This window comes from Myotis daubentonii, chromosome 13 (genome assembly GCF_963259705.1).
Source record: "Myotis daubentonii chromosome 13, mMyoDau2.1, whole genome shotgun sequence".
Taxonomy (NCBI): domain Eukaryota; kingdom Metazoa; phylum Chordata; class Mammalia; order Chiroptera; family Vespertilionidae; genus Myotis; species Myotis daubentonii.
This window is the reverse complement of record NC_081852.1, coordinates 49,219,574-49,246,030: the sequence shown is the minus strand read 5'-3', so window position 1 is coordinate 49,246,030 and position 26,457 is coordinate 49,219,574. Positions and strand designations below refer to the sequence as shown.

Sequence of the window (26,457 nt, the reverse complement as noted above, 5' to 3'; positions counted from 1 at the left end):
GAGCATCGGCCTGCGGACTCAAGGGTCCCAGGTTCGATTCTGGTCAAGGGCATGTACCTTGGTTGCGGGCACATACCCAGTAGGGAGTGTGCAGGAGGCAGCTGATCGATGTTTCTCTCATGGATGTTTCTAACTCTCTATCCTTCTCCCTTCCTCTCTGTAAATATCAATAAAATATATTTTAAAAAAAAGAAAGAAAGAATTTCAAATGTAGCTTTGAGCATGCAGGAAATCTGTTTCCCCATCTGATTCCACAAGTGAGCTCAGCAACACAAGCTTTCCTTCAAGTGCTAATCTGGGGGCAAACCTTCCAAGAGGTAGTGGACCCAAGAAGCTCAGGGCTCTAATAGCGACAGGCATCTCATCAGCTGGAGGGTCGCTGCTTACAATGGCAATAGGCCCTCTGGCTTGCCAATCAACCAGGCCTGTCCTCCACAGTAAGTAATAAGAACGGTCACATTTCACTGTGCATTAGGCTAGACTAGATGGTTCCTGTCAAGGTTACCAGGGAAATGTTGAAATAATAACATTTGAAAAGACAGCAAGAAAAGGAGCAATGAAAGTAAGCAAACCCCAAGCCTGCAAGCTGCGAACTGTTTCTCCCACACAGATTCCCCTGCCGAGCTGCAGTGTTAGATTTCATACCCCTGAGCAGGGGCCTTCGGGAGGACTGGAAGCTGCAGGAAATCAGAAATCATTCCCAGGAGGGTCCTCATTCTCTGGCCGCCCTTTGTTCCCACATGCCATTCCACCCTGCTGCTTTCTCACCCCCTCCACACACCTCTGCACACAGCCTCCAGCCCCCATAACTTGCAAATACTAGATTCTGACCTCAGCCCTTCAGGATCTCTAGAAATCTATAGGCAACATCCTAAAATGCGAAAGCCATTGGCCAGAGAAGCCACAGCAATCAAAACACTGGTAAAATTATTAAGGACCATACCTTGCACCGGTTAATTCATCATTCACTCATTCATTCATTTATTCATTCAATACATATATACTGTTAAATCCTCAGTGCTAGCACAAAACTAATAAGCACATGGCACTCAAAGAACAAGATACCCAAAGGTTCTTTCTCATGGGGACTTCAAGTCATGTGCGTGTGTGTGTGTGTGTGTGTGTGTGTGTGGCCATCCATGCATACACATGTGTGTTTGTGGGTCTATATTAAGGGTGGATAAAGGTGGAGGGGGACCATACTAAATAAACAATGCCATTTTTCCTAATATTTATTGTCTAAAATGTTATCAAGGCAGACATTTATAGGGCTTGGAAAGCATATAGCATGGGGATCAAAACTCATCCAGTGGGTTAAAGGAAGGAGTGTTAGAAAAAAAAAAAAGATACTTAAAATAGGACTTGAAAGATATTTAGAAGTTTGGTTGTGCACATGGGGAGGACAAGCACTTTCCATGCAGATCCACAAGCGAAGGCCCTGGGGCAGGAAGGCACCAGTGGAGCAAGGAATGGAAGTCAGCAACGAGATCCTAGACATGGGCCAGTGTGGCTATCGGGTTAGGCCATTCAACAAGTTTAGATTTTATCCTAAAGGAAGTGGAAATAATCCATAATTTTTTAGAATAAGGGTGGTGTTACCATATTTTCAATTTGGAGAATGTCAGTCTGGATGCAGGTTAAATTCTTAAAATAAACTAAATCCCTTCATAATCTCAACTCTTTATACCCAATCATGATCTTTTGTGGTTCCTTCCTTTGTATGTGTTCTGACCTTTGCCTTGAAATAATTTATTCTCTCCAAAAATAATTACTGACATCCTGTTATGTGCCAAACCTCCTGTTAGGTATCCAGGTGACAGCACTCAACAAACTGTCAAAAATTTGTGCTTTTTTCAAGCTTACATTACCTTTAGTCAGTTTTCCACTGGTGAGCTACTATTGAAACTTTCAGACCAACTCATTGTCACCTTTTATATGTGAGAAGTCTTCATTTGCCTCTATTCACTCCCTGGTTATATAACTAGGGTTTCTTGATGATTAAAGTATCCCCACTCCCCACAACACATTGGCCTGAGAGGTTCATAAAAGTAGAGAGAATGGTATTTCCCTCTTTTATATCCCTCAAGAGAACCTAAAACATATTAGGATCTTATTAAATGTTTTTGAATAAATAAAGTGTGTATTAGGGTTCTCCAGAGAAACAGAATTAGTAGGATGTGTGTGTGTGTGTGTGTGTGTGTGTAGTTCCAAGATCTTTAGGGTAAGTGGGCAAGCTAACCACCCAGGAAGAGCGAGTGTTTCCGTTGGAGTCCAAAGGCAAGAAAAAACCATGTTCCAGTGTGAAAGCACCAGGCAGGAGGAAGTTTCTATTGCTCAATGAAGGAACAGGATTTTGTTCTAGTCAAGCCTTCACCTGATTGGATGAGGCCCACCCACATGAGGGAGAGCAATCTGCTTTACTTAGTTTATTCATTTACATGGCAATCGTATCCAAAACCACCTTCACAGAAACACCCAGAATAATGTTTGGCCCAAATGTTTAGGCACACCATGGCCCAGTCAAGTTTACACATAAAAATCATTTAAAAACCATGTAAATCCTCCAAGTGAAGTTAACAAGATAGGTCAGTAAAACCTTTTTTTTTTTTTCTCCTTGACTACAGCTAAGCTTCAGAGTCGGGATAAGCAGAGAAGGGAAGGATATAGAAGGATATCCTACATCAGTAATAAGGTTTTGGTGAAATTGCAAGGTTAAGCATTTTGTCCCCAAATGGTCTCCCTGTCCTCGTAGTTCCTAAGAAATATATAAAAGTTTTTTGAACTCCTGCTCCCATTCTTGCCATTGTCATTACACGAGGAAACAGCACTGGTCAACCCTACCTAGTGGGCCACTTGATTTTAAAATCCTTTTCAAATCTAGGACAGAAGCAGAAATTGCCTCTTGACAATCCTTTAAGAGCTCACCCTCTGGCTATGTGAAGAGCCCTGGAAAACTTGTGTCATTTTCACACTAGAAAAATGTTGAATTTAATAAAAAGTCAAAAACAGGGAACCTGAATTATTTATACTTGGGTAGATGACTGCTGCCAAACTCATCTTCATTTCATGAAAGGACAAATCCTTTCCTGTCTTATAAGAAAATTATGCACTATTCTAGCTCCTTTTCTACTTACTAGCATTTAAAATATTGCAATAAGCAAGGTAGAAGTGGGGGCAGAAACTCGGGCATACTCTTATGGAGTTTTAGTGGGAGGAAAGGGAAATAGAAGTGCTATCTAGTCTTTTCAGTAAATGGTTTGGCCCTGAGGTCAATCTCTCTCACATCCATGTGACCAGTTAAACTCTATCTGAATCTGAGGGAAAAATTATTAACATTAAAGATTGGATGAACAGAGTTTAAACTGTGGCCTTCAGTTCGTTAGGGAATGCCAGGTCATGTAGAAATTAGAATCCATGTGTTATTGTTCAAAGTGATGCCCAAGAGGAGCATGCAATGAGTTCAATAGGCCTCCTAGAAGAGAATGTAGGAAAAAGCACATTATGTGGCGAGGAGAATCCCAAATGAAAGGAAGACCAGCATGCCTCTCTGACACAGACACAGGGAATGCCTGACTGTAGGACCATGTACATCTTTACTGCCCAAGATGCTGGGACAATTAAGATTTGGATATGGTGAGCAGTTACATCTGCCTTGATAAATTGAAGCAGGCTGCACAACCTTCCTGGATGTATGTACCTTGCCTTACAGAATGTAGAGCTCAATACTTAAACTCTTTGATGTCCACATCAAACAAAGTCCTAGAAAAGATGAAGGTTTTCTTTTTATATCTAGTGATTAAGTGAAGGATGGAAAATAATTTGGAAGTGTCAGCTCATGGTCAGAGATCCTTCTGAAAAAAGATGGTGGTTTTCCTAATATTCCATCCACTTCCTGGAAGTCACAAGAACAATGTCTAATCTCTTGGCAGAGTATTCTGGGTAACATGAGATTTTTATATCATATTAATTTAATGTATAAACATGCAAACTCCAAGAGGACAGGAGTTTCTTTCTTTTTTGTTCATCTAAAACAGTATCTGGCATATAGTAGGTATTTCTGGTTTTATTTATTTTTACAGTATAACTTTACAAAGATCTTTCTAGGACCCTAGATCCATAGGTCCTTGGGACTTCTCTCTTATCTCTGTTGCCTCTCTCTCTCTCTCTCACTCTCTCTTTCCATATATATACAGATAGATATATATATGTGTAGATACATGTCTGTACACACACACTTGCATATATAACCACTATACTGATTCATTTGTATTTTAGAAAAAAAGTTATATTATGTTACTGCCTTAGAATATCTAGAACTCAACTCATACTTATGTTACATATTGTTGTGTATTTATCAAATGATGTAGCTTCAGACTCTAAGCATTAAATACTCTTTATGGTTTGTACAGATAAACTCACATCCAATATTGTTAACTCTTAGTAAAGTGATTTGACAGTTTAGTCATAGAGTCTGCTGGTTATTATAGGAGTTCAGGAGGTGGTACCAGGTGGTGTAGGACCACCATAACTATTCTCCCATACCCTCTATGTACATACAGGCACACAAACACACACAGGCAGTCAACTTTTCAGGGATTTAAATTTGATATACTTTTAGAAAAAAAATATCATTATTATTTTCTTTAATATTCAGAAAGTAATTCTTGGCTTTTTACAACTTTAAGATCTATATCCCACCATCAATTCACATTGTAAAGGAACGTAGACAAATTTTGACAACAAATTAAAGTGGAACAAAAACAACTGTAAGCATGTGTATGAGTGAGTGTGTGAGTGTGCGTGAGTGTGAAAGTGACAGACTGTAGGAGTTTCTCTTAAAATATTCTATGTTTTCAGTGTGTTGGCTGATTTGCTTCCTCTTGTCCCTGTCACTAGTATCTTACGAGAATGTTTTGGAAAGAGAAACACATGTAAAGACATAAGATTTCTGTTTGTTTTGGTTTTGGATGAATGGAAAACTGTTACAATACTATTTTAAATTCTAGAAATCTTAACATTTCAATGAGTAACCTAGCTTCTCTTCTCTGGTCTGTTGATCATAAATATTTATGTACAAGCATAAACATTTCCATTTTCCAGATGAGGAAACATCAGCCCAGAGACTGAAATGTTTTGGTATAGGGTTCCCTGGGAAAAACCATGTCCTTGGTGGGTTTAGAGTAGAACCCAGGCCTCTGGGTTCCTTTAGACCAGTGGTTCTCAACCTTCCTAATGCCGCGACCCTTTAATACAGTTCCTCATGTTGTGGTGACCCCCAACCATAAAATTATTTTCGTTGCTACTTCATAACTGTAATTTTGCTACTGTTATGAATTGTAATGTAAATATCTGATATGCAGGATGTATTTTCATTGTTACAAATTGAACATGATTAAAGCGTAGCGATTAATCACAAAAACAATATGTAATTGTATATGTGTTTTCCGATGGTCTTAGGCAACACCTGTGAAAGGGTAGTTCGACCCCCAAAGGGGTCGTGACCCACAGGTTGAGAACCACTGCTTTAGACCAAAAGCAAAAGAAGTACTCACGTCATGATCTGGGTCTCCACTCCAGCTTCCACCAGAGCCCCGTCGACAAAGAGAGGAACCGGAGTGAAACCATACTTGTCCCAGGAGTGGCCCTCGTCAAAACTCACCCTGGGTCAGAAACAAGTACATGAAAGAGACAGCTGAAAATAAAATCAGACCCTTCTGCAACAATTTTTCAGGTTATTAAATTCTCCCCTGCATCTCGCTGTCTGGCAGTTTGGATTATCAATAGGAAGTAATCTTCAACATCTCTCCATATTATTATGAGATTTGATCAAAACTGCATTTCCTGGCCCAGGCAGAGACAACACCAGGGCTGCAGAAATATTTCAACATATTAGAATAGAAACCACAACCTAAGCAAGGGAGATTAGTGCATGGAGTGTCACGTTTCAAGTACTCAGAATGGAACCCGAACTTCAATTTACTGCACAATCAATTCAGCCCTTGGGGTTTTTGATACAGATAAATTGAGTAGTGCCGAGTGTACCCAAATGGGAGGGGGAGGTGTGTGTCTTTCAGATCATACCTTAAAAAAAGCAATTTCCTATTTGTTCAGAATGGATGTTAGGATCATTTCCCTTCCCTGATACCATTTTAAGGGGCTTTTATAGATGAGTATTAAGTGCCTGAGATGTTCTGGGCAGCACTGTGCCATCTTTCCTCCAATGGTAAGAGGAAGGTCTGGCCCTTTGTGAATACCACATCAGAAACTCTTTAAGGAATGCTGCTAAGGACTTAAGCAATTCTGATTACTTGTTTCCTTCCCTTTCTTGGAATTATCAAGTAACTGCCTGTTCTGACTTAACCAGAGGACACAGTCCAAAGACCATCTCCTCCGGAAAGCTTTTCCTGACACCCTTCATTCTCTGTGATCCTTCTGTTCTTTAAAATAGGTTATTTTTTTAAAGCATAATTTATTGATTTTTAGAGAAAGAGAGGAAGGGAGAGGGAGAAAGAGAGAAACACTGATGTCAGAGTGTAACATCAACTGGCTTCCCCCTGCAGGCCCCCTATTGGGGATCGAGCCCATAACCTGGCATGTACCCTTGACCGGGAATCCAACCAACAATCTCCTGGTGCACAGGATGACACCCAACCAACTGAGCCACACCAGCCAGGGCTTGGCCAAGTGAATTTGTAATTGTTCTCTGACTCCACAACATAAGATTCTTTGAGTTCAGTTGTACAGACTATTTTCCTATAAGACCCACGCCTTCTTCTATCGTAGCCCTGATTGATGGCTTCTTCACCTATCTTGAATCTCTCATTCAACATTATAATCTTGGGAGTTCAGAGGGGTCATGCATGTCATGTTTACTGAATGACCCCTTAACTCCAGCTACATATCTTTATTACAGTGCCCCTTTCCTGATATTACATATATATTATCAAAAAATGTCTGACTTCCCCACCGAACCAGGAGATCTTTGAGGTCAAAGACCATGCCATTCGTTTTTGCATTCTTAGTACTTAGCAGAAAAAAATGGCACGTGTTATTATATAAAGGTTAAATGAGTACATGAATTAAAAAACATAAGGAATGATTGAGAGCACTCTTCTAATCCACCCAAGCATTTTTTCAAGCATTGACTTATCCTGGCATCGGTGAATTGGATGTGGGAGCCTCTCCCCATGGCTAGTCAGCCTACTCAGTCTGCTCTCTATTTACTTCTTTGATTCTCACAGCCTCTCCATCTCTTTCTCTGCCTCACTGTCTTATCCTCTCTTCCCCAATATATTGATTAAAAAGAATTAAAAGGTCAATCTCCTGACCCATTAGAATAATTAGCCTTTCAGACAAATTTTGTAATTATGGTGTACTTAGGTCTATATACAGAAACAAAAAGTAGACAGTTGTTCGTAAAAGTTTTATGGATTCCTAAATTATCAGTGTATACCTTGACATTAAAAAAAAGCTTTCTAAGATGAATAATTCCTAATGCTCAACTAATTATCTAAAACAAAGCAAAACTCCTAAAGAAACTCCCAAAAATACAACATCAAAAAATTTAATCTCTTGAGTATCAGAAATTTGGCTGACTTGCCACTTGTGACAGCGATTCGTTTTTGTGACTTGGAGTTTTTAAATGGTCTGAGGTAACTATATTGAATAGTATCCCCATGAGATACACCTTTTCTTCCTCAGTTCAATAGCTCATTAATGGCCAAGACAAAGGAATTAGGAATTCTCTTATTAGGTCCCCAGGTGAAATTGGTAGTACTGCCAATACTCAGAGAGGCAGGAGGAAAGTTATAATTGGCCTCTAAATAGTGGCAAGACAGGACTATCAAATCCAAATAAAATGAAATGCATTTATCAAATATTTATTGATGCCTAATGTGGCAGCTCTGGCAGTGCCCTCTGTTCTGAGAATATAGCAGTGAACAAGAAAGGGAGGCCCTAGCTTCAGTAGGACTTGAATTCTAGTTTGAGGAGACAAACAATATGCAGATAAATGGTTACAAAAATCTAAGTTAGAGAAAAGTGTCCTGAAGACAATTAAAATAGAGTGATGTGATGGAGAGTGATGGAATAGCTACTTTGTATTGGAAATTTAAGAAAGTCCTCTCTGAGGGGGTGACATTTAAACAGAGATCTGAATGATAATAAGGAACTAGCTGTGCAAAGATCAAGGTGAAAGCCATTCCAGAGGGAATATCTAATGTGAAATGAAGTTGCTGTGTGGGAGGAACTGAAAAATGATCAGTGATTGTAGATTCGTGGGAAAGGAAATTAGCAGAAGGCAATGGAGGCAAAACAATAGGGCTGGGCAAGACCAGAAAGGTCCTTTTTGCCAGTTGAAATGAGAAAGATATGATTTGATTTAAACTTTAAAATATAACTTATTTTTTTGTGTGTGTGTGTGGTGAGTGGACTGTCAGGCCAAAGTGGATGTAAGAAGATAAGTTGGGGGGGAGGTTTGGTCCAGAGACCAAGTCAGAGGAGAGGTTTGGACAAAGGTTATAACAGTAGAGATAGAATGACATGGAAAGACGTAGGATATTTTTAGAGGTGTAATAAATAGGATTTGGTGATAGAATGTATGTGATTGCCTGTGCAGAAGGAAGACACAATGGACAATGTGAATTTGGAGGGTGAAGCAACTGAGATGGGGAAATGAAAAGAAAAAGAGAAGCAAAGCTTTTTTCTATTTGTTTGTTTCTATTAGGTCCCCATCAGGATTCAAATGCTTTTTGGGCTTCCAAGTTGTGACCCTGTCAAGGAGGCCTTTGGATGGATGGATCTGTATTTCTGGGGAGTGATCAAAGCTGGGAATGTAGATTTAAAAGTCACTTATAAGGTAAGACCGAATTAAAGCATGATACTTTTATTTTTAAAAAAGACCCATAGTTGGAGAAAGGAAAATAGTTACTAATGATAAACTCAAGCTAAACAAACCAGGGTCATTGTCAGTTTCAAGGTAAATATTTCCCATAAATGTCACTATGATGAGAGGTAATCAAGCCACTGAGTCTAGCATGTGTTCACAGACAGATAGCATGCATAATAAAATAAATTATCCTTCTACCAGATCCTAAGTACTATGTTCAGTTTCAATCACTGTAGAAAACTGACTGAAAATCAATGTGATTAAAGGTAAAAAGCAGGTTATTCTAGAAACAGGTTGTATGACTTGAAGATAGCTTAGGGAAGAGAATAATAGAGCTAAATAAATTACCATTGCCTTATAATATTTTTAGTAGAAATCTTCCAAATAGTTAAACAAAAACAATCATATCTGTTGACTATTGAAAATGCATAATGTCTTTGAATAAAACTTGAAAAAATATAGTTAAATGCATAAAAATATTAATTAAGAATACAGTTGGAATAAGGGAGAAAAGATAGCCATTCTCATAATTCTTCTAAAGATCAGAGTCAAATATTTGTATACAAGAATATAAGCTCCTCAAAATTTTGTTTTGTTCATTGTTATATCCCAACACTTACACTAATGGTGGATAAATGGTATATGCTCAATTAATATGTGAGAAATAAATGAAAAATGTATATATCTTAAACTGCATATCTGATTATTCTCCAGAAATTGTAAAGGCAAAGAAATATCTTGAGGTCCTTTCCAACTGTGGTCCTTTCCCCCAGTCTAATGATCACATGCAATGCTGGAGCAAACATGCTGTATAGATCTGTCCAGCAGAACAAGGACTGATGGAGAGAAGTTATAAGCAGGCTCATTATTGCTCAGCACAAAAACAATCTTTCATGAGATGAGAACTCTGTCGTGGGTATTGCAAGTTGGTCAGCACGGTGGCACCCTGGTGAAGTAGACAGAGCCTCTTGGATGTCACAGAGATATTTGCTATGCTGGGTTTGTGAAAGTAGACTACATGTCTTCTAAGACCATTCTATGACTTTATGACATAGAGATAACTTCCCCTAAAACAGAACAGCATCTTCCAGGAACAATCAGAGCCCTCCCCAGAAGTGCCTAGCACAGAAATAGAGTCATAATGGTCATTGCGAATCAATGTCCCTCCCTTCCATGAGATGTATTGTTCGATTTTATTTTATTGCAATGCATGAGGTGCTGGCATTTTAGCCACTGGGAAGGTCTTCAGAATAGCAGATGCCTTTCACTTCGCAAAGACACATATTCGGTGAAACTATTGTTTTCCTGTGAATGTTTCTCTGAACAAAAAGCTGATGCTCACAACCATTTATAGAAGAACAAAGGAACAAAAAAGGCTAGGTGATGTTTCACTTTCAGTTTCCAAGAACAACCCATTGAAAGGAGACACTGACAGCTTGTCAGAGCTGAGGGAACGATAGGATCCCAGCCTACCTGCTGATTAGTAGTTCTGGCTATTGTGAGTTTTCATTAGAGCACTGAAGCCATGGGACTCCATTGTTCACGTCACTCTAATGCTTCTAACATACAAAGGTAATGCTGGATGGAAGGCTAACTTGAAATACCACTTAGGTTTTCAATGTACATCCAAATGTACCTGGTCACAAATAGATGGGTTCATTTGTATGCTGTTTTGTCTTCATGCATATCTAGCTCCCTATCATTTCAATTTATGGGAAACAGCATGCCTTGTTAACTTAGCTAAAGTTTCTCCCATTTTTCAATTATGACACCAATTTTCTCTAAAAGGCAATGTAGCTATTATTAAATTCGAGAGCCATAATACCTTTGTGTGAGAGTGGGTAGGCTGGTGTCTCTTTCCTATGCAAATATAAATACAGCTGTATAGAAAATGACATCAGTCTGAGACATACAAGAGAAAATAACAATGAACTAATTACTTAACCTTTCTTCCACTAAAAGTGAGCTGTGTGTTTATCTTAAAGGTTGTGACTTAATTAGAAACTACTGGTAATGAAGAAAATGAGTTGGAGTTTCTCAAGCTTGCAATTCATAAGCTGGAGACAAAAATCAGTCAAGAATTTCTTAAGGAAACATTGATGATAGTGCTATGGTCAAGCCCTTATAAAACATTCACTTAGCATTTGAAACAGGAGTTCAAAGGAGAATTTCTGAATGAGTTATTTGTGGTTGTTTTCTAAAACAGTAGCTGGCATTTAACAACTGCAGGCATGCTTTCAGAAAGACATGCATAGATAAGCAAGTAAGCAGAAATCATGGGTGGTGTCCAAGTTCAGAGAAACATTGGTAGCATTTATGACAAATGACAGGGTCAATGTCCTTTATATGGAGAAAATCCTATCTCAAAAGCTTATTTTGAAAAATCATTTTTTATCCTGTGTAAGCTGGAGTAGGCGAACAATTGGAAAGTGGTATAATCATTATTATTATTATAAGAGGTAATTCAATGGGAATGCCCTTTATTTTTATTGAGCTTTATAAACATTTTTCACCTAACAGAAGAGATACATCATGGGACAAAAGAAAACTCAAACTTAGTATTGATGACTTTGAAAGGCATGATTTGATCCTACTTACATATCCCTGAGTGAATATTAAATAATTTTCCCAACTTAAGATGGTTTCTTTCCAGAAATTTCCAGACAAGTGCTCCATCTGAAAGTGATCAGGTCCCTGGAGAGAAACTGTTGCAGAACAGACTGCAGGGTCAGATGTGAGGATGCTAAGATTTGACAAAGCCAAAACTCTTTCTAGGTCTTCTGCTCCTTACTCTTCTTTCAGGCCAAATATACTCTCCTCTTCTATCACCAAAAGGAAACAGCAAGGATAACACCACCACAAACTTCTCATTCCCTTAAAACAAGAAAATGTTTGTGCAAAAGGCTCTACAAACCCACCATTAAGTAAATCCTAGGTTTCTACTATAATAATGGAGAAAAGCAGGAGGGTGCTGCTCAAGTGTAAGATGGGGTTGCCACCCTCTTCTCCTAGGACTTAAGTGGACGAAATCTGTCCAACTATATCTGTCCAGGGAGCACTTATCAATTTTCTAACTGAGATTTACATGCAGGTTCTTAAAACATCATGATAGGGGCTGAGAAACATTGCTTTTCTTGGTTAACAAACAAACAAACAAACAAACTTGATTTAATAGTCAAGCTGTTGTCTCTGAGAGTACAAGTCTTACTCAGCCAAAATAGAGAGAGCTCTTCCCTCCACAGGAGAGATAGGTCTTCATAGTGCGAGGAATTACCTACAGTTCAACATGGAACCCCTTAAACTGGCATTTAAGCTCTTCGTAGTCCTATCCAACCTTATTTACTTACTTACTTACTTATTTACATTCTTGGTTCCTACCAAATAGAGTCTTCTGAACATTCCCAACATTTTCTGAATTCCTGGTTTTGGTCAAGTTTTCTCTTCCTTTAACTTGCCTCCCATCATTCTTCCTCCTCCCAGCATCCTTTTATCAAGGATCAGCCCTCATGCCACCTGCTTCATGAAATTCCCTTTCATATCAGACTCCTTCAGGATTCCAGCAATATATACTTCCAAGACCCTTTAGCAGGCATTGCTTTGATTTGTGATGATATGTGCACTATCAACACTCTTTGACTATCATCTTCCAGAAGGCATGGCCATGTGACAAGTCTCTGTGTACGCATTAAAGTATCTGGAAATTAGTGATTAAAACCCAGTTTAGTGCTGCCAGTACTAACTGTGTAGCCTTGAGCAAGGTATTTAATATGTCTGCATTTCTATGCCACTATAAATATGTGATAAAAAGAGTACCCAATACATAGGGTTGTTTCCAGAAGTAACTCAGATAATTCATGTAAAGGTTTAGGACAGAGTCGGGATTGTAATAATCCTTCAGTAATTGCTGACTATCATTAAAACCACCTATTTCCACTCCTCTGATACTACCCAAAAAGTATATGATCAGCAGTAAAAGGATGATAAGCAATTACACTGGGAACTTTTACAAGCTCATTCTTGAGTTGGTAGAGCACTTTTTTTTGCAAATGGCTCCATGTATCAGTTTAAAATGTATTGTCACAATCTCTCTGTAAGAAGATATAGTGGTAGGTGTAATCATTTTACTTCATGCTGGGCTGAGCGCTAAGAAACTGATATTATTTCTCCATTTTGACTTACAAAAATGGCAATTTCATATGGTTTAACTTAATAAATGGCTAGATGGAGAGAAGCCTTCATAAGCCCTTGCCAAGGTGGCTAACGCTTGGATTTGGCACCTAGGGATCCTATGCAGTTTCCTAATTACAATCTGATACTTTTCAGAAAAAGTCTCTAAAAACTCTTACTCCACAAATCATGGGCCTGATATTTAAGCCACCAGAGTCCACCTTCCAGCCCATAGGTAATCTGATCCCAACTGCACTCTAGACAACATACTCTCTACCACCAACTATTCACGCTCATATATTCACTTGGCTGCACTTGAAAGTCTTTCTCTTCAGAATATAAACACGTATGAGACTTATACAACCCCTTCCCCAAACAAAAGCAAACAACAGTAGCATCATTATTACTAGTAAAACCATCATCATAATAATACATCCTCACTAAGCGATTTGTCCTCACTGTGTATGTATCTCAACTTCCATAATGTACTTTCTTGAAAAGAATTATCTACACTCTGTTACCCCACTGCTTATCATTCATTCATAAATCTATTGCGATCTACCTTTTAACCCCACCTCTCTTGAATGTACTCTGACAAAGATCACCAATGATATCTTATATTCCTTAATCCTAGATATTTTTTTACTCCATAACTGATATATCTGATTATAAAACTTGGGGCTATTGATCACCTCTTCTTTCAGCATTTAAGAAAATATTTCTCCTGGGTTTTTATCTTTTTGGCTATTTCTTCTTAGTCTGTTCTATAATTTCTTTTTCCGCTCTATATGTTAGTGTTCAACAGTGTTTCATAGGAGTCCTTAGTTTCTTCTTGTTGTACCCACTCTCCCGAGAAACTGACCCCACCTCCATGGCTTTACCTACCAACTAATGGCTAAACAACTCCAATTCTAGAGTGCCAGCCCAGACCTCTGGCCTGATTTTCAGATGCGTACATCTGACAGCTAATGATCATCTCTGCTTGAATATTTATAGACATCTCAAACCCAAATTATCTAGAACTGAACTTAGTATTTGCCTCATGCACTAATATTCTTCTTGAAACAATTTCCATCTCACATATTTTGGATTCTTAACTTTGTCTGTTTGAACTCAGAAGTCATTCCTGCTCTTTTTTGCCTTATCTGAGCACCTATTCCTACCATCTCACTCTATATATCATATCTCCCCACCTAAATTATCTGGCTTACTACTACTACCTAAGAGTTAGAGGATGTAATGGATAGTAAGTGGATGGATGGATGAATACATGATTGAGGAAATGGGTGAATGGGCACAAAACCATGCAGAGTAACTTGTCCCAATCCTTCCTGCTCATGAACAGGGTAGGGAGCTGTCCTTACCACAAATGCCTGACTGGCAGAGGTGTGTGTTTCATGGCCACGAGGGCGCCACCCCAGTCTAGGAACCAGACATTGTACTCTTCATCAAAGATCTGGAACAACAACAACAACAACAACAACAATCATAGCAATACCTTACATTTGCATAGTGCTTCACAGTTTACAAGGTTTTCACATGCATTGTTTCTTCTTCCAACAACCCTATCAGGCAATTTGGCAAGTACTATCAACCCCCGTTTAACAGGTGAGAAAATGGGCTTGCAAAGGAAAAATAACTCTCCCTAGACTAAGGAAATGGCTTTCTGATGGCTCTTTCCACTAGCACTGTGAGCCAGTGTGCTACAAGAAAAGGAGGCAACACCATGCATGCTCCACTGGATATTCCAAAGGATAATATGACTCAAAAAGCTTCCCCATATTTATTTTAGTAGGTAACTACTCAGTACTCTCTTCAAGCTCAACCATGCAGATGTTGGCTAATTTATAAATGGTCTGTGTCTTATAGTGCTCTTTACAATTATCTAGGAAGATAAACTGCTTTTCTTTAGAAATCATGATGATTGAGTTCTTAGACTTAGCCACCACCTCCTAGGTTTCCCAGCAAGATGAATAAAGACCTAAATTTGGTGCTTAGGGATCTTTACAATAAATACTCATGGAAACATCTTACTCCTGGGGACCCAAAGTAATTCATATTATTTGATTTATCCACTTTCTATCATCTATTTATCCATCCACTCACTCATTCACTCATTCCATGACCCATCCATCTACATAGGCATTTGCTATGCATCTGCTATAATGCAAGGCTCTTAGTTAAGAGAACGTTTAACCCAATTCCACATATCGTAATGCTTCTGGTATATATGACTTTCAAACCTCCAACCTGAAATAGGAAAAAAACACATCTCTCCAGCAGAAAATCAACCTCCTACTTGAAATCTTCCAGAGAAAAGTGGAATTGAGGGATCCCTTTAACTTTTAAGCACTAATGATGCTTCTTGTAGCCTGGATGGAGAGGTTGGGATGTGAGGTAAGTGGAATGTACCAGAAGGTGTAAGGAGGAATAGGCAGATTCAAAAGGGTGGTATGAGGAGGAATGGAGCCTCTTATACATATGGCCCAGGCAACACTATAGGGGAAAAAAAGTGGATTCTCAGGACAAACTTCAATTGGTTGGTTTTCATTCCCATATTTGTGTTTTAAGGAAAGAAAAATGTCCATACTAATAGTGAGTCTTAATGCACAAAGAACATAAGGAAGATTCATTTATATTTTGGATATAAACAAAAACTCTGAACCTGGGAAAGAGGAAAGAATGTCAAAGTAGCGACAGTACAAGGACAGACTGTTGCAGTCACCACTTGGGTGAGTGAGCTATTCCTTGAGTTGGAGGCTCAATGGTTTGTGATTTTGGAGTTTCTATACTACAAGAGTTTGCATTGTAGCTTTTATCCTCATTGGGTACTTATAATATATTATCTTATATTTTGAAGGTATGTTTTCATTTATGTGTCTGTTTGTTATCCACCTGATTATGGCCTTGTTGTATGCCTTGAACTACTTGGTTGTGTCTAGTAGGTCCTTGGTAAATTTTTTTGGATAGTAGTAGTGGTGACAGTGGTGGCAATGGGGGTGGTGGTGATGATGTTGGTGACGGTGATGATAATCTTTACTAAGGGTTTAAAACAGGAACTTATTCAACTAGATTTCATATGGTGACTTCACTATCATGAAGATATTCCTCCTGGCTGGCATGGCTCAGTGTCACCTATGAACCAGGAGGTCGTGGTTTGATTCCCAATTAGGGCATATGCCTGAGTTGCAGGCTCATGCAACCCAGTGTGGGGTGTGCAGGAGGCAGCTTATCAATGATTCTCTCTCATCATTGATGTTTCTATCTCTCTCCCTCTCTCTTCCTCTCTGAAATTAATTTTAAAAATGTATTTTTAAGGAAAGATATCCTATGCTCTTCCCATTTTCTTCCCAGGTAGAAATCTCCTTATGTTTAAGACTTAGTAAAATGTCATCTCATCTTATAAAGTCTTTCCCAGTTTCCCCAAGTAGAACAACTCCTTCCTTTTCTTTCTTTATGTGCTAACAATGCCACTGAAACAATCATCCTAAGCTCTAGTTAGGTATGAACTCATTTCCTCTACGTAATTTTGAGCTCCTCGAGAAAAGGAATCTGAAATATTCAATTGCTTTCTTGGTTTTGTACTCGACACCTAGTTGACATCGCATAAATCTCTGTTGGCCAACAGAGTAGCCGCATGAGACTATTCAAATTTAGACTGATTAAAACAAAATTCAAAATTCAGTTTCTCTATCACACTCACCACATTTCAAGTGCTCAGTAACCACATGGGACAGCACAGATACAGAACATTTCTATCAGTGCTGAAGTTATATTGGACAGCACTGATCCAAACATTTGTACAACTGAATTATTTTTTCATGTGGCCATGTACCTATGAAGCTTTTTTATACTCACTTATGGCTGGACCTACACAATACTTAACCACAGACTTCCATGGCTTTGCTGGTTTAATAGTCTATCCCAGTGGTCAGAAAACTCATTAGTCAACAAAACCAAATATCAACAGTACAACAATTGGAATTTTTTTGAGAGCCAAATTTTTTAAACTTAAACTATATAGGTAGGTACATTGTTATTAACTTAATTAGGGTACTCCTAAGGCTTAGGAAGAGCCACACTCAAGGGGCCAAAGAACTGCATATGGCTCGCGATCCGCAGTTTGCCAACCACTGGTCTATCCCCTTCATCTTGCAGGTAAAGAAACAAATGGAAAGGTGAAGAGACCTCTTTGCCAAGAAGATTCCATGGCACATTAATGATAGAAACATTTTATTGGTTGCATTCCTAGCAACCAGCACAGTACTTCACATCTAGTGACTGTTCCACACATATGGCTGAATAAAATAATGAAGAAATTGAGAAAATTCCAGTTCCTCCTATTTTCTGCCCAGTGGTCTTCCCATTTGAACCTACTGGCCATCTAATCTACTGGCCCAATTGACCAAACTGAACAGCAATTTCCATTTCTTTGAAACCACAAAGTCTTAATGAACCTGAGAATCTATAGGAGAGGTGATACTTTGGCAGAGATTGCCCAAAATGCTTCTTCCCTGTCCCCAAATCTCCCAGTTACCTGTCTCCACGTGTTGCCCCCATCAGAAGAGATGAACACACTGATATCAGTATATGAGAGCTCCGGGCCAATGTTGCCTGAAACATAAGCAGAGTATTTGGAATAGTCAGGCAGTTGACAGATTATGAGGGTTTGGGGTTAGGGGAGAGGGGAACAGTGAGTAAAGGTTTTCCAAGTGATGTTTAGGTTTATTTGTACACTTTCTTTCTTGGTGTCATATCAAAAATCCAACAGGGCCGTAACTGGTTTGGCTCAGTGGATAGAGCGTCGGCATGCAGACTGAAAGGTCCCAGATAAGATTCCGGTCAAGGGCATGTTCCTTGGTTGCGGTCACATCCCCAGTAGGGGGTGTGCAGGAGGCAGCTGATCGATGTTTCTCTCTCATCGATGTTTCTAACTCTCTATCCCTCTCCCTTCCTCTCTGTAAAAAAATCAATAAAATATATATTTAAAAAAAAAATCCAACAGGAAGATAAACCCAATATGAGAAAAAAGTAAACAATGTGACAGGAATGAGTCTTTAAATGGTAAAGTTTCAAAGGCTGAATACTAATTAGCTTGGATCTCTTGAACTATTCATCCTGTACACCAAGCATGTCAAACTTGTGGCCAGCGGGCTGCATGCCTCAACTACGAGTTTGGCATGCTTACTGTACACTAATAATTTCTTAAAAATTGATCTCAACAATCCTAGCTAATAAAAGAGAAAAATGGTAATTGGCGTACGATGATACCCTTTTCATTGGCTAATCAGGGCTATATGCAAATTAACTGCCAACTAAGATTGGCAGTTAACTGCCAACAAGATGGCGATTAATTTGCATATGTAGGCACAATGCAGGGAGGTGAAAGGGAAAGCAGGAAGAAGCCCCCTGCCTCTGACAGTGATCGGAAACCCAGGGGGGAGCTAAGAGCTGGGGGGCAGGGCAAAGGCGGCCCTGGGGCCGCCTTTGCCCTGCCCATGATCAGAGAATCAGGTGCCTTTGCCCCCCTGGCCAGTGATAGCAGGAAGTAGGGGTGGAGCCAGTGATGGGAGCTGGGCACGGTCGAAGCTGGCAGTCCCGGGAGCTAGGGGTCCCTTGCCTGGGCCTAAAGCGGAGCCCACGATCGCGGGGCCACTGCCACTGCGGGTCCCTGCTGCCCGGGCCGGACGCTTAGGCCAGAGGTGTTAGGCCTGAGCAGGGGCGGAGCCTGCAACCGCGGGGAGCTGGGGGTCCCCTGCCCAGGCCTGACACCTCTGCCGGAGGCCTCAGGCCTGGTCAAGAGGCCGATCCGGTGATTGGTGATCGGAGGGTGATGAGGGTCAATTCCTCTGGCCGAGGCATCAGGCCTGGGCGGGGTGTGGAGCCGGGGATTGGGGGGATATGATGGTCCCCTTGCCCAGGCCTGAAGCCTGGGTCAGAGGCGTCAGGCTTGGGCTGGGGGTGGAGCAAGCGATCAGAGGGAGATGGGGGTCCCCTGCCCAGGCATGATTCCTGGGCCAGAGGCCTCAGGCCTGGGCGGGGGCCAGAGCCAGTGATCAGCGGGAGATGGGGGTCCCCTGTCCAAGCCTGACACCTCTGGCGGAGGCGTCAGGCCTGGGCAAGGGGCCGATCAGGCGATCGGAGGATGATGGGGGTCTACGCCTCTGGCCGAGGCCTCAGGCCTGGGCGGGGGCCAGAGCCAGTGATCAGGGGGAGATGGGGGTCTCCTGTCCAAGCCTGACACCTCTGTCAGAGGCGTCAGGCCTGGGCAAGGGGCCGATCCTGGGATTGGAGGGTGATTAGGGTCAACGCCTGAGGGCTCCCAGTATGTGTGAGGGGGCAGGCTGGGCTGAGGGACACTCCTCCCCCCCAACACACACCCAGTGCACGAATTTCGTGCACCGGGCCCCTAGTTATTCCATAAAGGTGGCAAAAAGTGGAAGAGTAGACATGTATGAAGAAGCTGGGCTGAGGACACTTTCATATATATATCAGAAAGATATGTGTGTGTGTGAGCGCACGCTTATGTGTGTGTGTGTATCCATATGTGTGTCTGTATATGTATTTTCTACTTTAACTTGTCAACATGTCTCTTGGAGTCCCAGGCAGCTGAGTAACCCAATAGTATATATTATGCAACCTAAATTATAGAGTGCTCAGAATAAGACAACTATACTTAGCAGACCATGACGATCAAGCATGGCGGGTAAAGCAGTCACCTGGTTTATGCCTAGACTGGCCACACTTCTGCCTCTATCCCTTCTTTCTTTGTCTTTCACCTTCTTTTTCTTCCTCTTGTACTTCGTCACTTTGTGGTTATATTTATTATAACAGAAAGTCATCATGATGTTCTAGATATTTGTATTTTCCAAGTGTCCCCAATGAACACCCCATCCTCCACAGAGCTTAAAACAGTGTTCCAAATGTAGTAGTTTGTTGCTCAATATTAATTGTAGAATGAATGAATGAATGAATGAATGAATGAATGAGTAGATACATGATTGAATTGTGTTCCAAGGCTGATGTGCATTTGGGGAGGTATTGAGAACCAGGAAAGTACCCTAAACATGTAAGAATTTATCATTTTGACTGATGTTTTTTCTTTTAAAAAAGCAGGAAGGGAATGTTGGCTCCCACACATCTGTAGCCTAAATAAGAACACAATAAAAATGCAATAATGAAAATGTTAATTGAGTTCCTGGCATTTAATGTTTCAAAATAAGAAATTAAAGTCAGACTCCAGCTTGTCAAGCTCCCATCAGCGTCAGGAGCACACAGCTATACTAGTTGTTTTGACTTTCAGGCTTCCAAAAATAACCCTAGGGCTCAGGGCTCAGGGCTCAGGCAGGAGGTGCAAGTGTAATGGGGGAGGGGGGCAGGGCAGGCAGCTCTGGGGATATCTATCCTGAATTTGGAATCCCATTCTACAGATACAGGTTTTGGAAGATACAGATAAAGATAAGAAGGATGGGGCAGAGAATGGGTTGCTTGGTGATGGTTGCCTAGACCATAGTATTAATAGGACTCTGAAGCCATATTTGATTTAAACCGAATAGAGTGTGGTGATTGGTTAGCAATGTCTTCCAAGGGTGGGTTGGATAGAGGGAGAAAGAGGGGGAGAGAATAGGGGGCGGGGGAGAGAAATGGGAGAGGGAGAAAGGAGAGAAGGAGAGAGAGAAAGAGAGAGAGAGAGAGACAGAGAGAGAGAATTTGAGAGTCAGAATTTGCCATCCCTGTCTTGAGCTCTTAGGATATGTATCATCACCTCTTACCCTCTTTCAAAACTGGTTCTACCAACATCCTCAGCCTCTCTTTCAAAGCTCAAATCAGATTGATTGTGGAGTCTTTGCAGTGGTGAGAATCCAAGGCTAAAAATAAAGTCGGTTTTTGGAAATATCTTCTGTCAATTGAAAGGAACCCTGAAAGAAATGCTGCTGATCACAGGGACCAAAAAGTCAATTCCCAGATGGAGGGACACTCAGAGTGTTTCCAGGATGATCTGATATTTGAGCAGTCCCTAAGTGGTCCCGTGGGAAATCTCTGACAGGAAGAGTCTGGGTTATGGTGTCAGAGAAGGAAGATTTGAATAATGGGCCTCACTGGTTAAAATGGAAGTGAAAAGGTTACCACAGCGGCCAGCCATTGGCCAGGTTGGAAGGTGTCACTGCTCCCCACTTAAGTGGTGTGACAGGTGGGAGGAAGGAGGTGTGAGATGGAGAACAGGGAGCTCCTCTCACCAATAGCATAGCTGCCAAACCATGGAGGTTTGCCACATACATTTTGGCAGCTCTAAACAACTTGCTTACTCCCCAGGTCCTCCAGGGTGACATTTTTCTATTCCTGAAAAACCGGGGAAAGAAAGGTGAAAGATAGAAAGAGAGAGAGAGAGAGAGAGAGAGAGAGAGAGAGAGAGAGAGAGAAGATTTTAGAGTCTCTGGAGTTAGAGATGCTTCTCTCAACATCATGGATGCCTCCCCAGAGCAATTTAGGGCTCAGAGGAGGAGGAAGCAGAGTGTACAATCCACTGCAGGGAGGGAAAGTGCTTCCTTAGAGGGACAACACTAGGGTTTGAACATTCAGAGTTTATAGGAGGCATGGCAGGAAGCCCCGTTAGTTGTGGAGCTGGTAGGTGAAGGGCTCGGGCTAGGTCTGGCTGAATGGTTACTTCACAGACTAGTCTTGGAGCCAGAGGGAATGTGGGTGTGGGAACAACACTTCCCCCTTGTCCTCCCTCTCTTCAACAGTAATTGAGAAGAGTAATAGCCTTTTCTACACCATAGGGTCCTTGTGTAACAAACTCCAGGAAAGTACTTTGTACACTGCAAGCCACGGTGAGGATGTGAGGTCTTGAGTGCTGGTTTGAAACCACAATGGTAAGAACTCTAGCGTTTCTGATTGCTAAAAGCAATTGCCAAACTCTCTAGACTGGAATTCCACCTGTCTTCTGATGGACTCAATAGGGATTAGAGATGAATCCTAGGCATACTTTCTTCAGGGCATGCAGCTTCCCTGAGACCACATCTCAATGAGTGATGGGAAGAGGCAGTGAGTAGTCAGAGTGGAGGGGACAGAGCACCGGGTCACTGCCACTTGAAGGCAGGAGAAATGCTTGGGCGGGGGAAAGGGACCTGGAGAGACAGGCTCCATACAGGCCATCGAAGAAACCCTTGGCTAACTTCATAATTATTTTTATAGAAAATAACTTGGCAGGGAGAGTTAGCAAGCAGGGTAAGGAGAGGCTGGGTATGAGGAGTCATGTCAGTGATGTAGCTCTGCCTTTATCAAGATCTTGCCAGCTAGGTTATATCCCTCCAATGTCCCAGGGTCCGGCAAAAAGCCAAGCAAAATTACAAGAGTTAAAAAGGGAAGAAAAAAATAAGTTAGTCAATTTTGATATATATCTATGGATAAAAATAACAATCAAATCTTTAATGTCTGCAGGCTTGCTAATTTATAAAGCCTTAGCATTAGACTAATTTAGAGGCACATGTTGGTCTCAAGTAATAACAACCACCAGTAACGGCACTCACTATGCTCTGAGCACTTTGCTGGGTCTTGTAGACACACTCTTCTCTCTCTAATTCTTAAATGCCCTTACAAGATAGAAAACATCCCTGTTTTATAGGTGAGAAATGCAAAGCCCAGGGGTTAAAGAACTAGGCCACATTCACAGGCTAACAATGGTCAGAGCTCGGCCTGCAAAGCAGGACAACAGGGTTAACAGGTATTATTCATTCATTCCATGTATACAAAGTGTACGATTACTTCATGGATTCTATGGAAGGAGATGAGCAAATCATCCTCTTCTGTTGCACCATCAGTGGCTTTAACTTCTGGAATATTCATGATGATAATAGGTAACATGTATCCAGGATTCAATATGTCCTAGGCACTGTTCTGAGCACTTTCAATCCAGTGCTGCATTTACTCCTGTTCAGTTCTATTATGGCACTGCTATTATTCCCACTTTGCCAATGAAAACACTCAAGCTCAGGGTAGGGAAGCCACACAGAACAGAGCCTGGCTGCACATTTAAATAACATTAACATTTATTAGGGATTATAGTTTCCCAGTGTTGCTTCTACTCCTGTTCAACGCCTCCTGCAAACCTTGAGTGAGACAGAGAGTATAGCAGTCCTGGAGTTGGGAAGGGATACCCCCATGCATTACAGAGCGTGGCCATCACTCCCGGAGCCAGGAGAAGGGCAACAGAGCCTTCCTTCATCTCTCTCTGTCCTAAGTTCTCTGAGGCCAGGGGTGTTCAATGTGGTGGGTCCCCACCTTATGGGGTTGAGAGAAGTTGACTGAAATGCCAGAAGGAGACACTAGTTGTCAATCTGATTAGAGAGTTTGGGCACTGGTGGTATTTAAAATCCACACAGTTGGAGGTTTGGGCATGGAAGCCTGGTCTAGGAGAGCAGGAAGTGTAGGGACGGTGCTTTGGGTTGACGGGAAAGAACAGAATGTGCCATCTCAGAAAGTCACTGTGAATTTATCTGCTTTCATTAGTAAAGAGCTGCCCACCACCAGAGCTCTGGCTCCTAAGATTAGAAGCCTGCCTTGCTTTATGCCATCAATGTATTCCTGAAAAGGTGTATGTAAATCAAAGGCATGCTAATCAGAGCACCTTCCCCCAGAGACTTTCATTTTCATTTCGGAGTTTCTTTATCCTCATTTCTGATTGATGTTCAGAGGACAGTGGTTCTAACAATGCAACCTTAAGTTTTCCTCCCTCTCCCCCAGGCTCTCGCCTAGTGGTTAATCATGTGTAAGCAAACCTTTACATGCACCAGAGACCTTAGGATTAAAAAGTGCTCTGAGGTGAAACCCTTCGTGAAGAAGCCTCCCTGTAAAGGGAGAACTAGCCCAACTTGCATTTGGTGATCTAGGAACTTCAAAGGTCACATTTTCTTCAAGTGAGAATTCCCTATTACAAATCATCTCTCTGATCAGTCAGTTTACTTTGAGAGGATCTCTGGCTGGCTGCTAAACACAGGGGACTGCTCTGGGACTGTGTGGATGGCATACTAACATAGAAGTTACGGGCATGTGGAGTTTTTCTCCTGGGTTATGAGAATGGGCTTGGAGGTCCAGGTATCCTGCCTAGTTCCCAGTGAGGAAGATGCTCAGGGAACGTCTTTCTTACCTGTAGCCACCACAAGTCCTGGGGCTGTCGCCTTGCTGGAGATTCTTCCAGAGGAATATGGATTCTCAGGGGTCTGCAAGTGCAGGTGTAAGGAGCAGAAGGGCTAGGAGGGAGAAGAAGAAAAGATCTTTATTCCAGGAAGCTCCTGACAGGCACCCCTACCTCACCAGATCTTAGGTTTCCAGTCACAGCAAGGATTGGATTGAATCACACACTTAGGTTTGGACAGGAGTCATCTCTACCTGAGATCGGCAATAAGTTCACATCAGAAGCTTCCCTGAGAACCTGGCCCCGCTCCCATCACCCTGTATGCTGCCCCCACTTTTCCTCACCCCCATCCCATTCATCAAGATCCAGTTCATGGTTGGCCTGCTGAAGCCTCCCTGACCATGCCTTGCCCAGGATGGTAATGGCCTTCTCCCATGTCTGATGCTGAGCATCACACTCTGCTCCTCTGAGGGATCCCGCTGCGGGGAAGTGAAAAGGGGGAGCTGAGTCAAATAGTCTCAGGGCCTGTCCCTCTTCTTCAAACAGACAATCCCTGTTTCTGTTTTTATGTATTTGGTTCTTGCTTATAATTTCACTGAATTTTACTTCAAAGACTTGAAGCCATTATCTAAAACACATATTTTTGTGTTCTTTATTCATTTACTTATTTGCCCCATTTGGGTATACTTTAAAAGAATTTATAGGGATGTATTATATTTACAAAATATAAAAAACCTAGAGGCACGGTGCACAAAAATTTGTGCACTCGGGGTGGGGGGGTGGGGAGGGGGGTCCCTCAGCCTGGCCTGTGCCCTCTCGCAGTCTGGGATCCCTCGGGAGATAAAGACCTGCTGGTTTAGGCCTGCTCCAGGGTGGCAGAGGGCAGGCCCAATCCCTAGGTGCAGCCCCTGGTCGGGCTCAGAGCAGGGCGGATTGGGGAGTTGGGGCGCCGCCCCGTCATGCACAGAGCAGGGCAGATTTGGAGGTTGTGATGCCACCCTCAGTCGCGCTCAGGGTAGGGCCAATTGGGGGGTTGGGGCACCGTCCCCTGTCACACTCAAGGCAGGGTCAATGGGGAGGTTGCGGCGCCACCCCCTGTCACGCACAGAGCAGGGCCCATCAGGGGGGTTGGGGCTCCGTACCCTGTCATGCACAGAGCAGGGCCAATCAGGGGGGTTGGGGCTCCATACCCTGTCACGCACAGAGCAGGACCAATCAGGGGATTGGGGCGCTGCCCCTGTCACACACAGAGCAGGGCCCATCAGGGGGTTGGGGCACCACCCTCTATCACCCACAGAGCAGGGCCGATCAGGGGGTTGGGGCCCTGCCCCCTGTCACACACAGAGCTGCAGGGCGATCAGGGGGTTTGGGCGCTGCCCCCGTCACACTGATCCCGGTGCCGGGAGGCATATTACCCTTTTACTATATAGGGTAGAGGCCTGGTGCATGGGTGGGGCTGGCTGGTTTGCCCTGAAGGGTGTCCTGGATCAGGGTGGGGGTCCCCACTGGGGTGCCTGGCCAGTCTGGGTGAGGGGCTGAGGGCTGTTTCAGGCTGGGAGTGACTGAAGTTCCCAACCGCTCCTTTTTTTCTTTTTTATTCTGTGCCAGCTTTACCTTGAGGCTTGGCTCCAGCTCTTAGGCCTCCGCGGCTGAAAGTAGGTTTCTGGCCTTTGCTTACAATGTTGCGAATCTGCTGGCTGAAGTCCAGCGGTATTTGTTACAATGTTTCTTAAACTGCCCGCTCAGAGGCCTGCAGCTGCAGGTGGGGAACGTTGGTTTCCTCCAACGATCCTCCGTCACTGAGGCAAGCAAGCCTCATGTTAGTTTCAAGCTGCCTGGCTGCCGGCCACAATCTTGGCTGACAGTTAATTTGCATATCTCGCTGATTAGCCAATGAAAAGGGTAGCGGTCGTACGCCAATTACCATGTTTCTCTTTTATTAGTGTAGATATGAAAATGACAAAATTGGGGAAAGTAGAAAATTAGGTTAAGGAAATACCATGAAGCCATAGATACGGTGTTTGTTTGTTTGTTTGTTTGTTTGTTTTGGGAGGGTCTTGCTGTGACCACTTTTTAGAGATAGGCAGGCATTGTCTTTGACCTTCCTAGTACCCCCAAGCAAAAAAAACTGGAGTTGGCTGATACTACAAAAGGGGAAAGGCCATGGTTGCCCTGGTTACCACTATATCTCCAGTTTTTAATATAATGTCTACAATATGATTCAGTGGTTAATAAACATTTTACATAAGTGGCAAAAGGTAACTTGTTT

The 26,457-nt window shown here is 42.1% G+C and overlaps 1 protein-coding gene across 1 annotated transcript in view; it reads right to left on the bottom strand.

Moving 5' to 3' along the window:
* Positions 1–26,457, bottom strand: part of SORCS3 (sortilin related VPS10 domain containing receptor 3) — a 521,399-nt gene that overhangs the window by 63,708 nt on the left and 431,234 nt on the right. Inside the window, exons 11-14 of the mRNA XM_059661336.1 lie at positions 24,201–24,303; positions 17,592–17,668; positions 14,419–14,510; positions 5,553–5,660 (exon numbers count right to left, since the gene is read on the bottom strand). Coding sequence (XP_059517319.1) covers positions 5,553–5,660; positions 14,419–14,510; positions 17,592–17,668; positions 24,201–24,303 — 380 coding nt within the window. The remainder of the gene's footprint in view (positions 1–5,552; positions 5,661–14,418; positions 14,511–17,591; positions 17,669–24,200; positions 24,304–26,457) is intronic.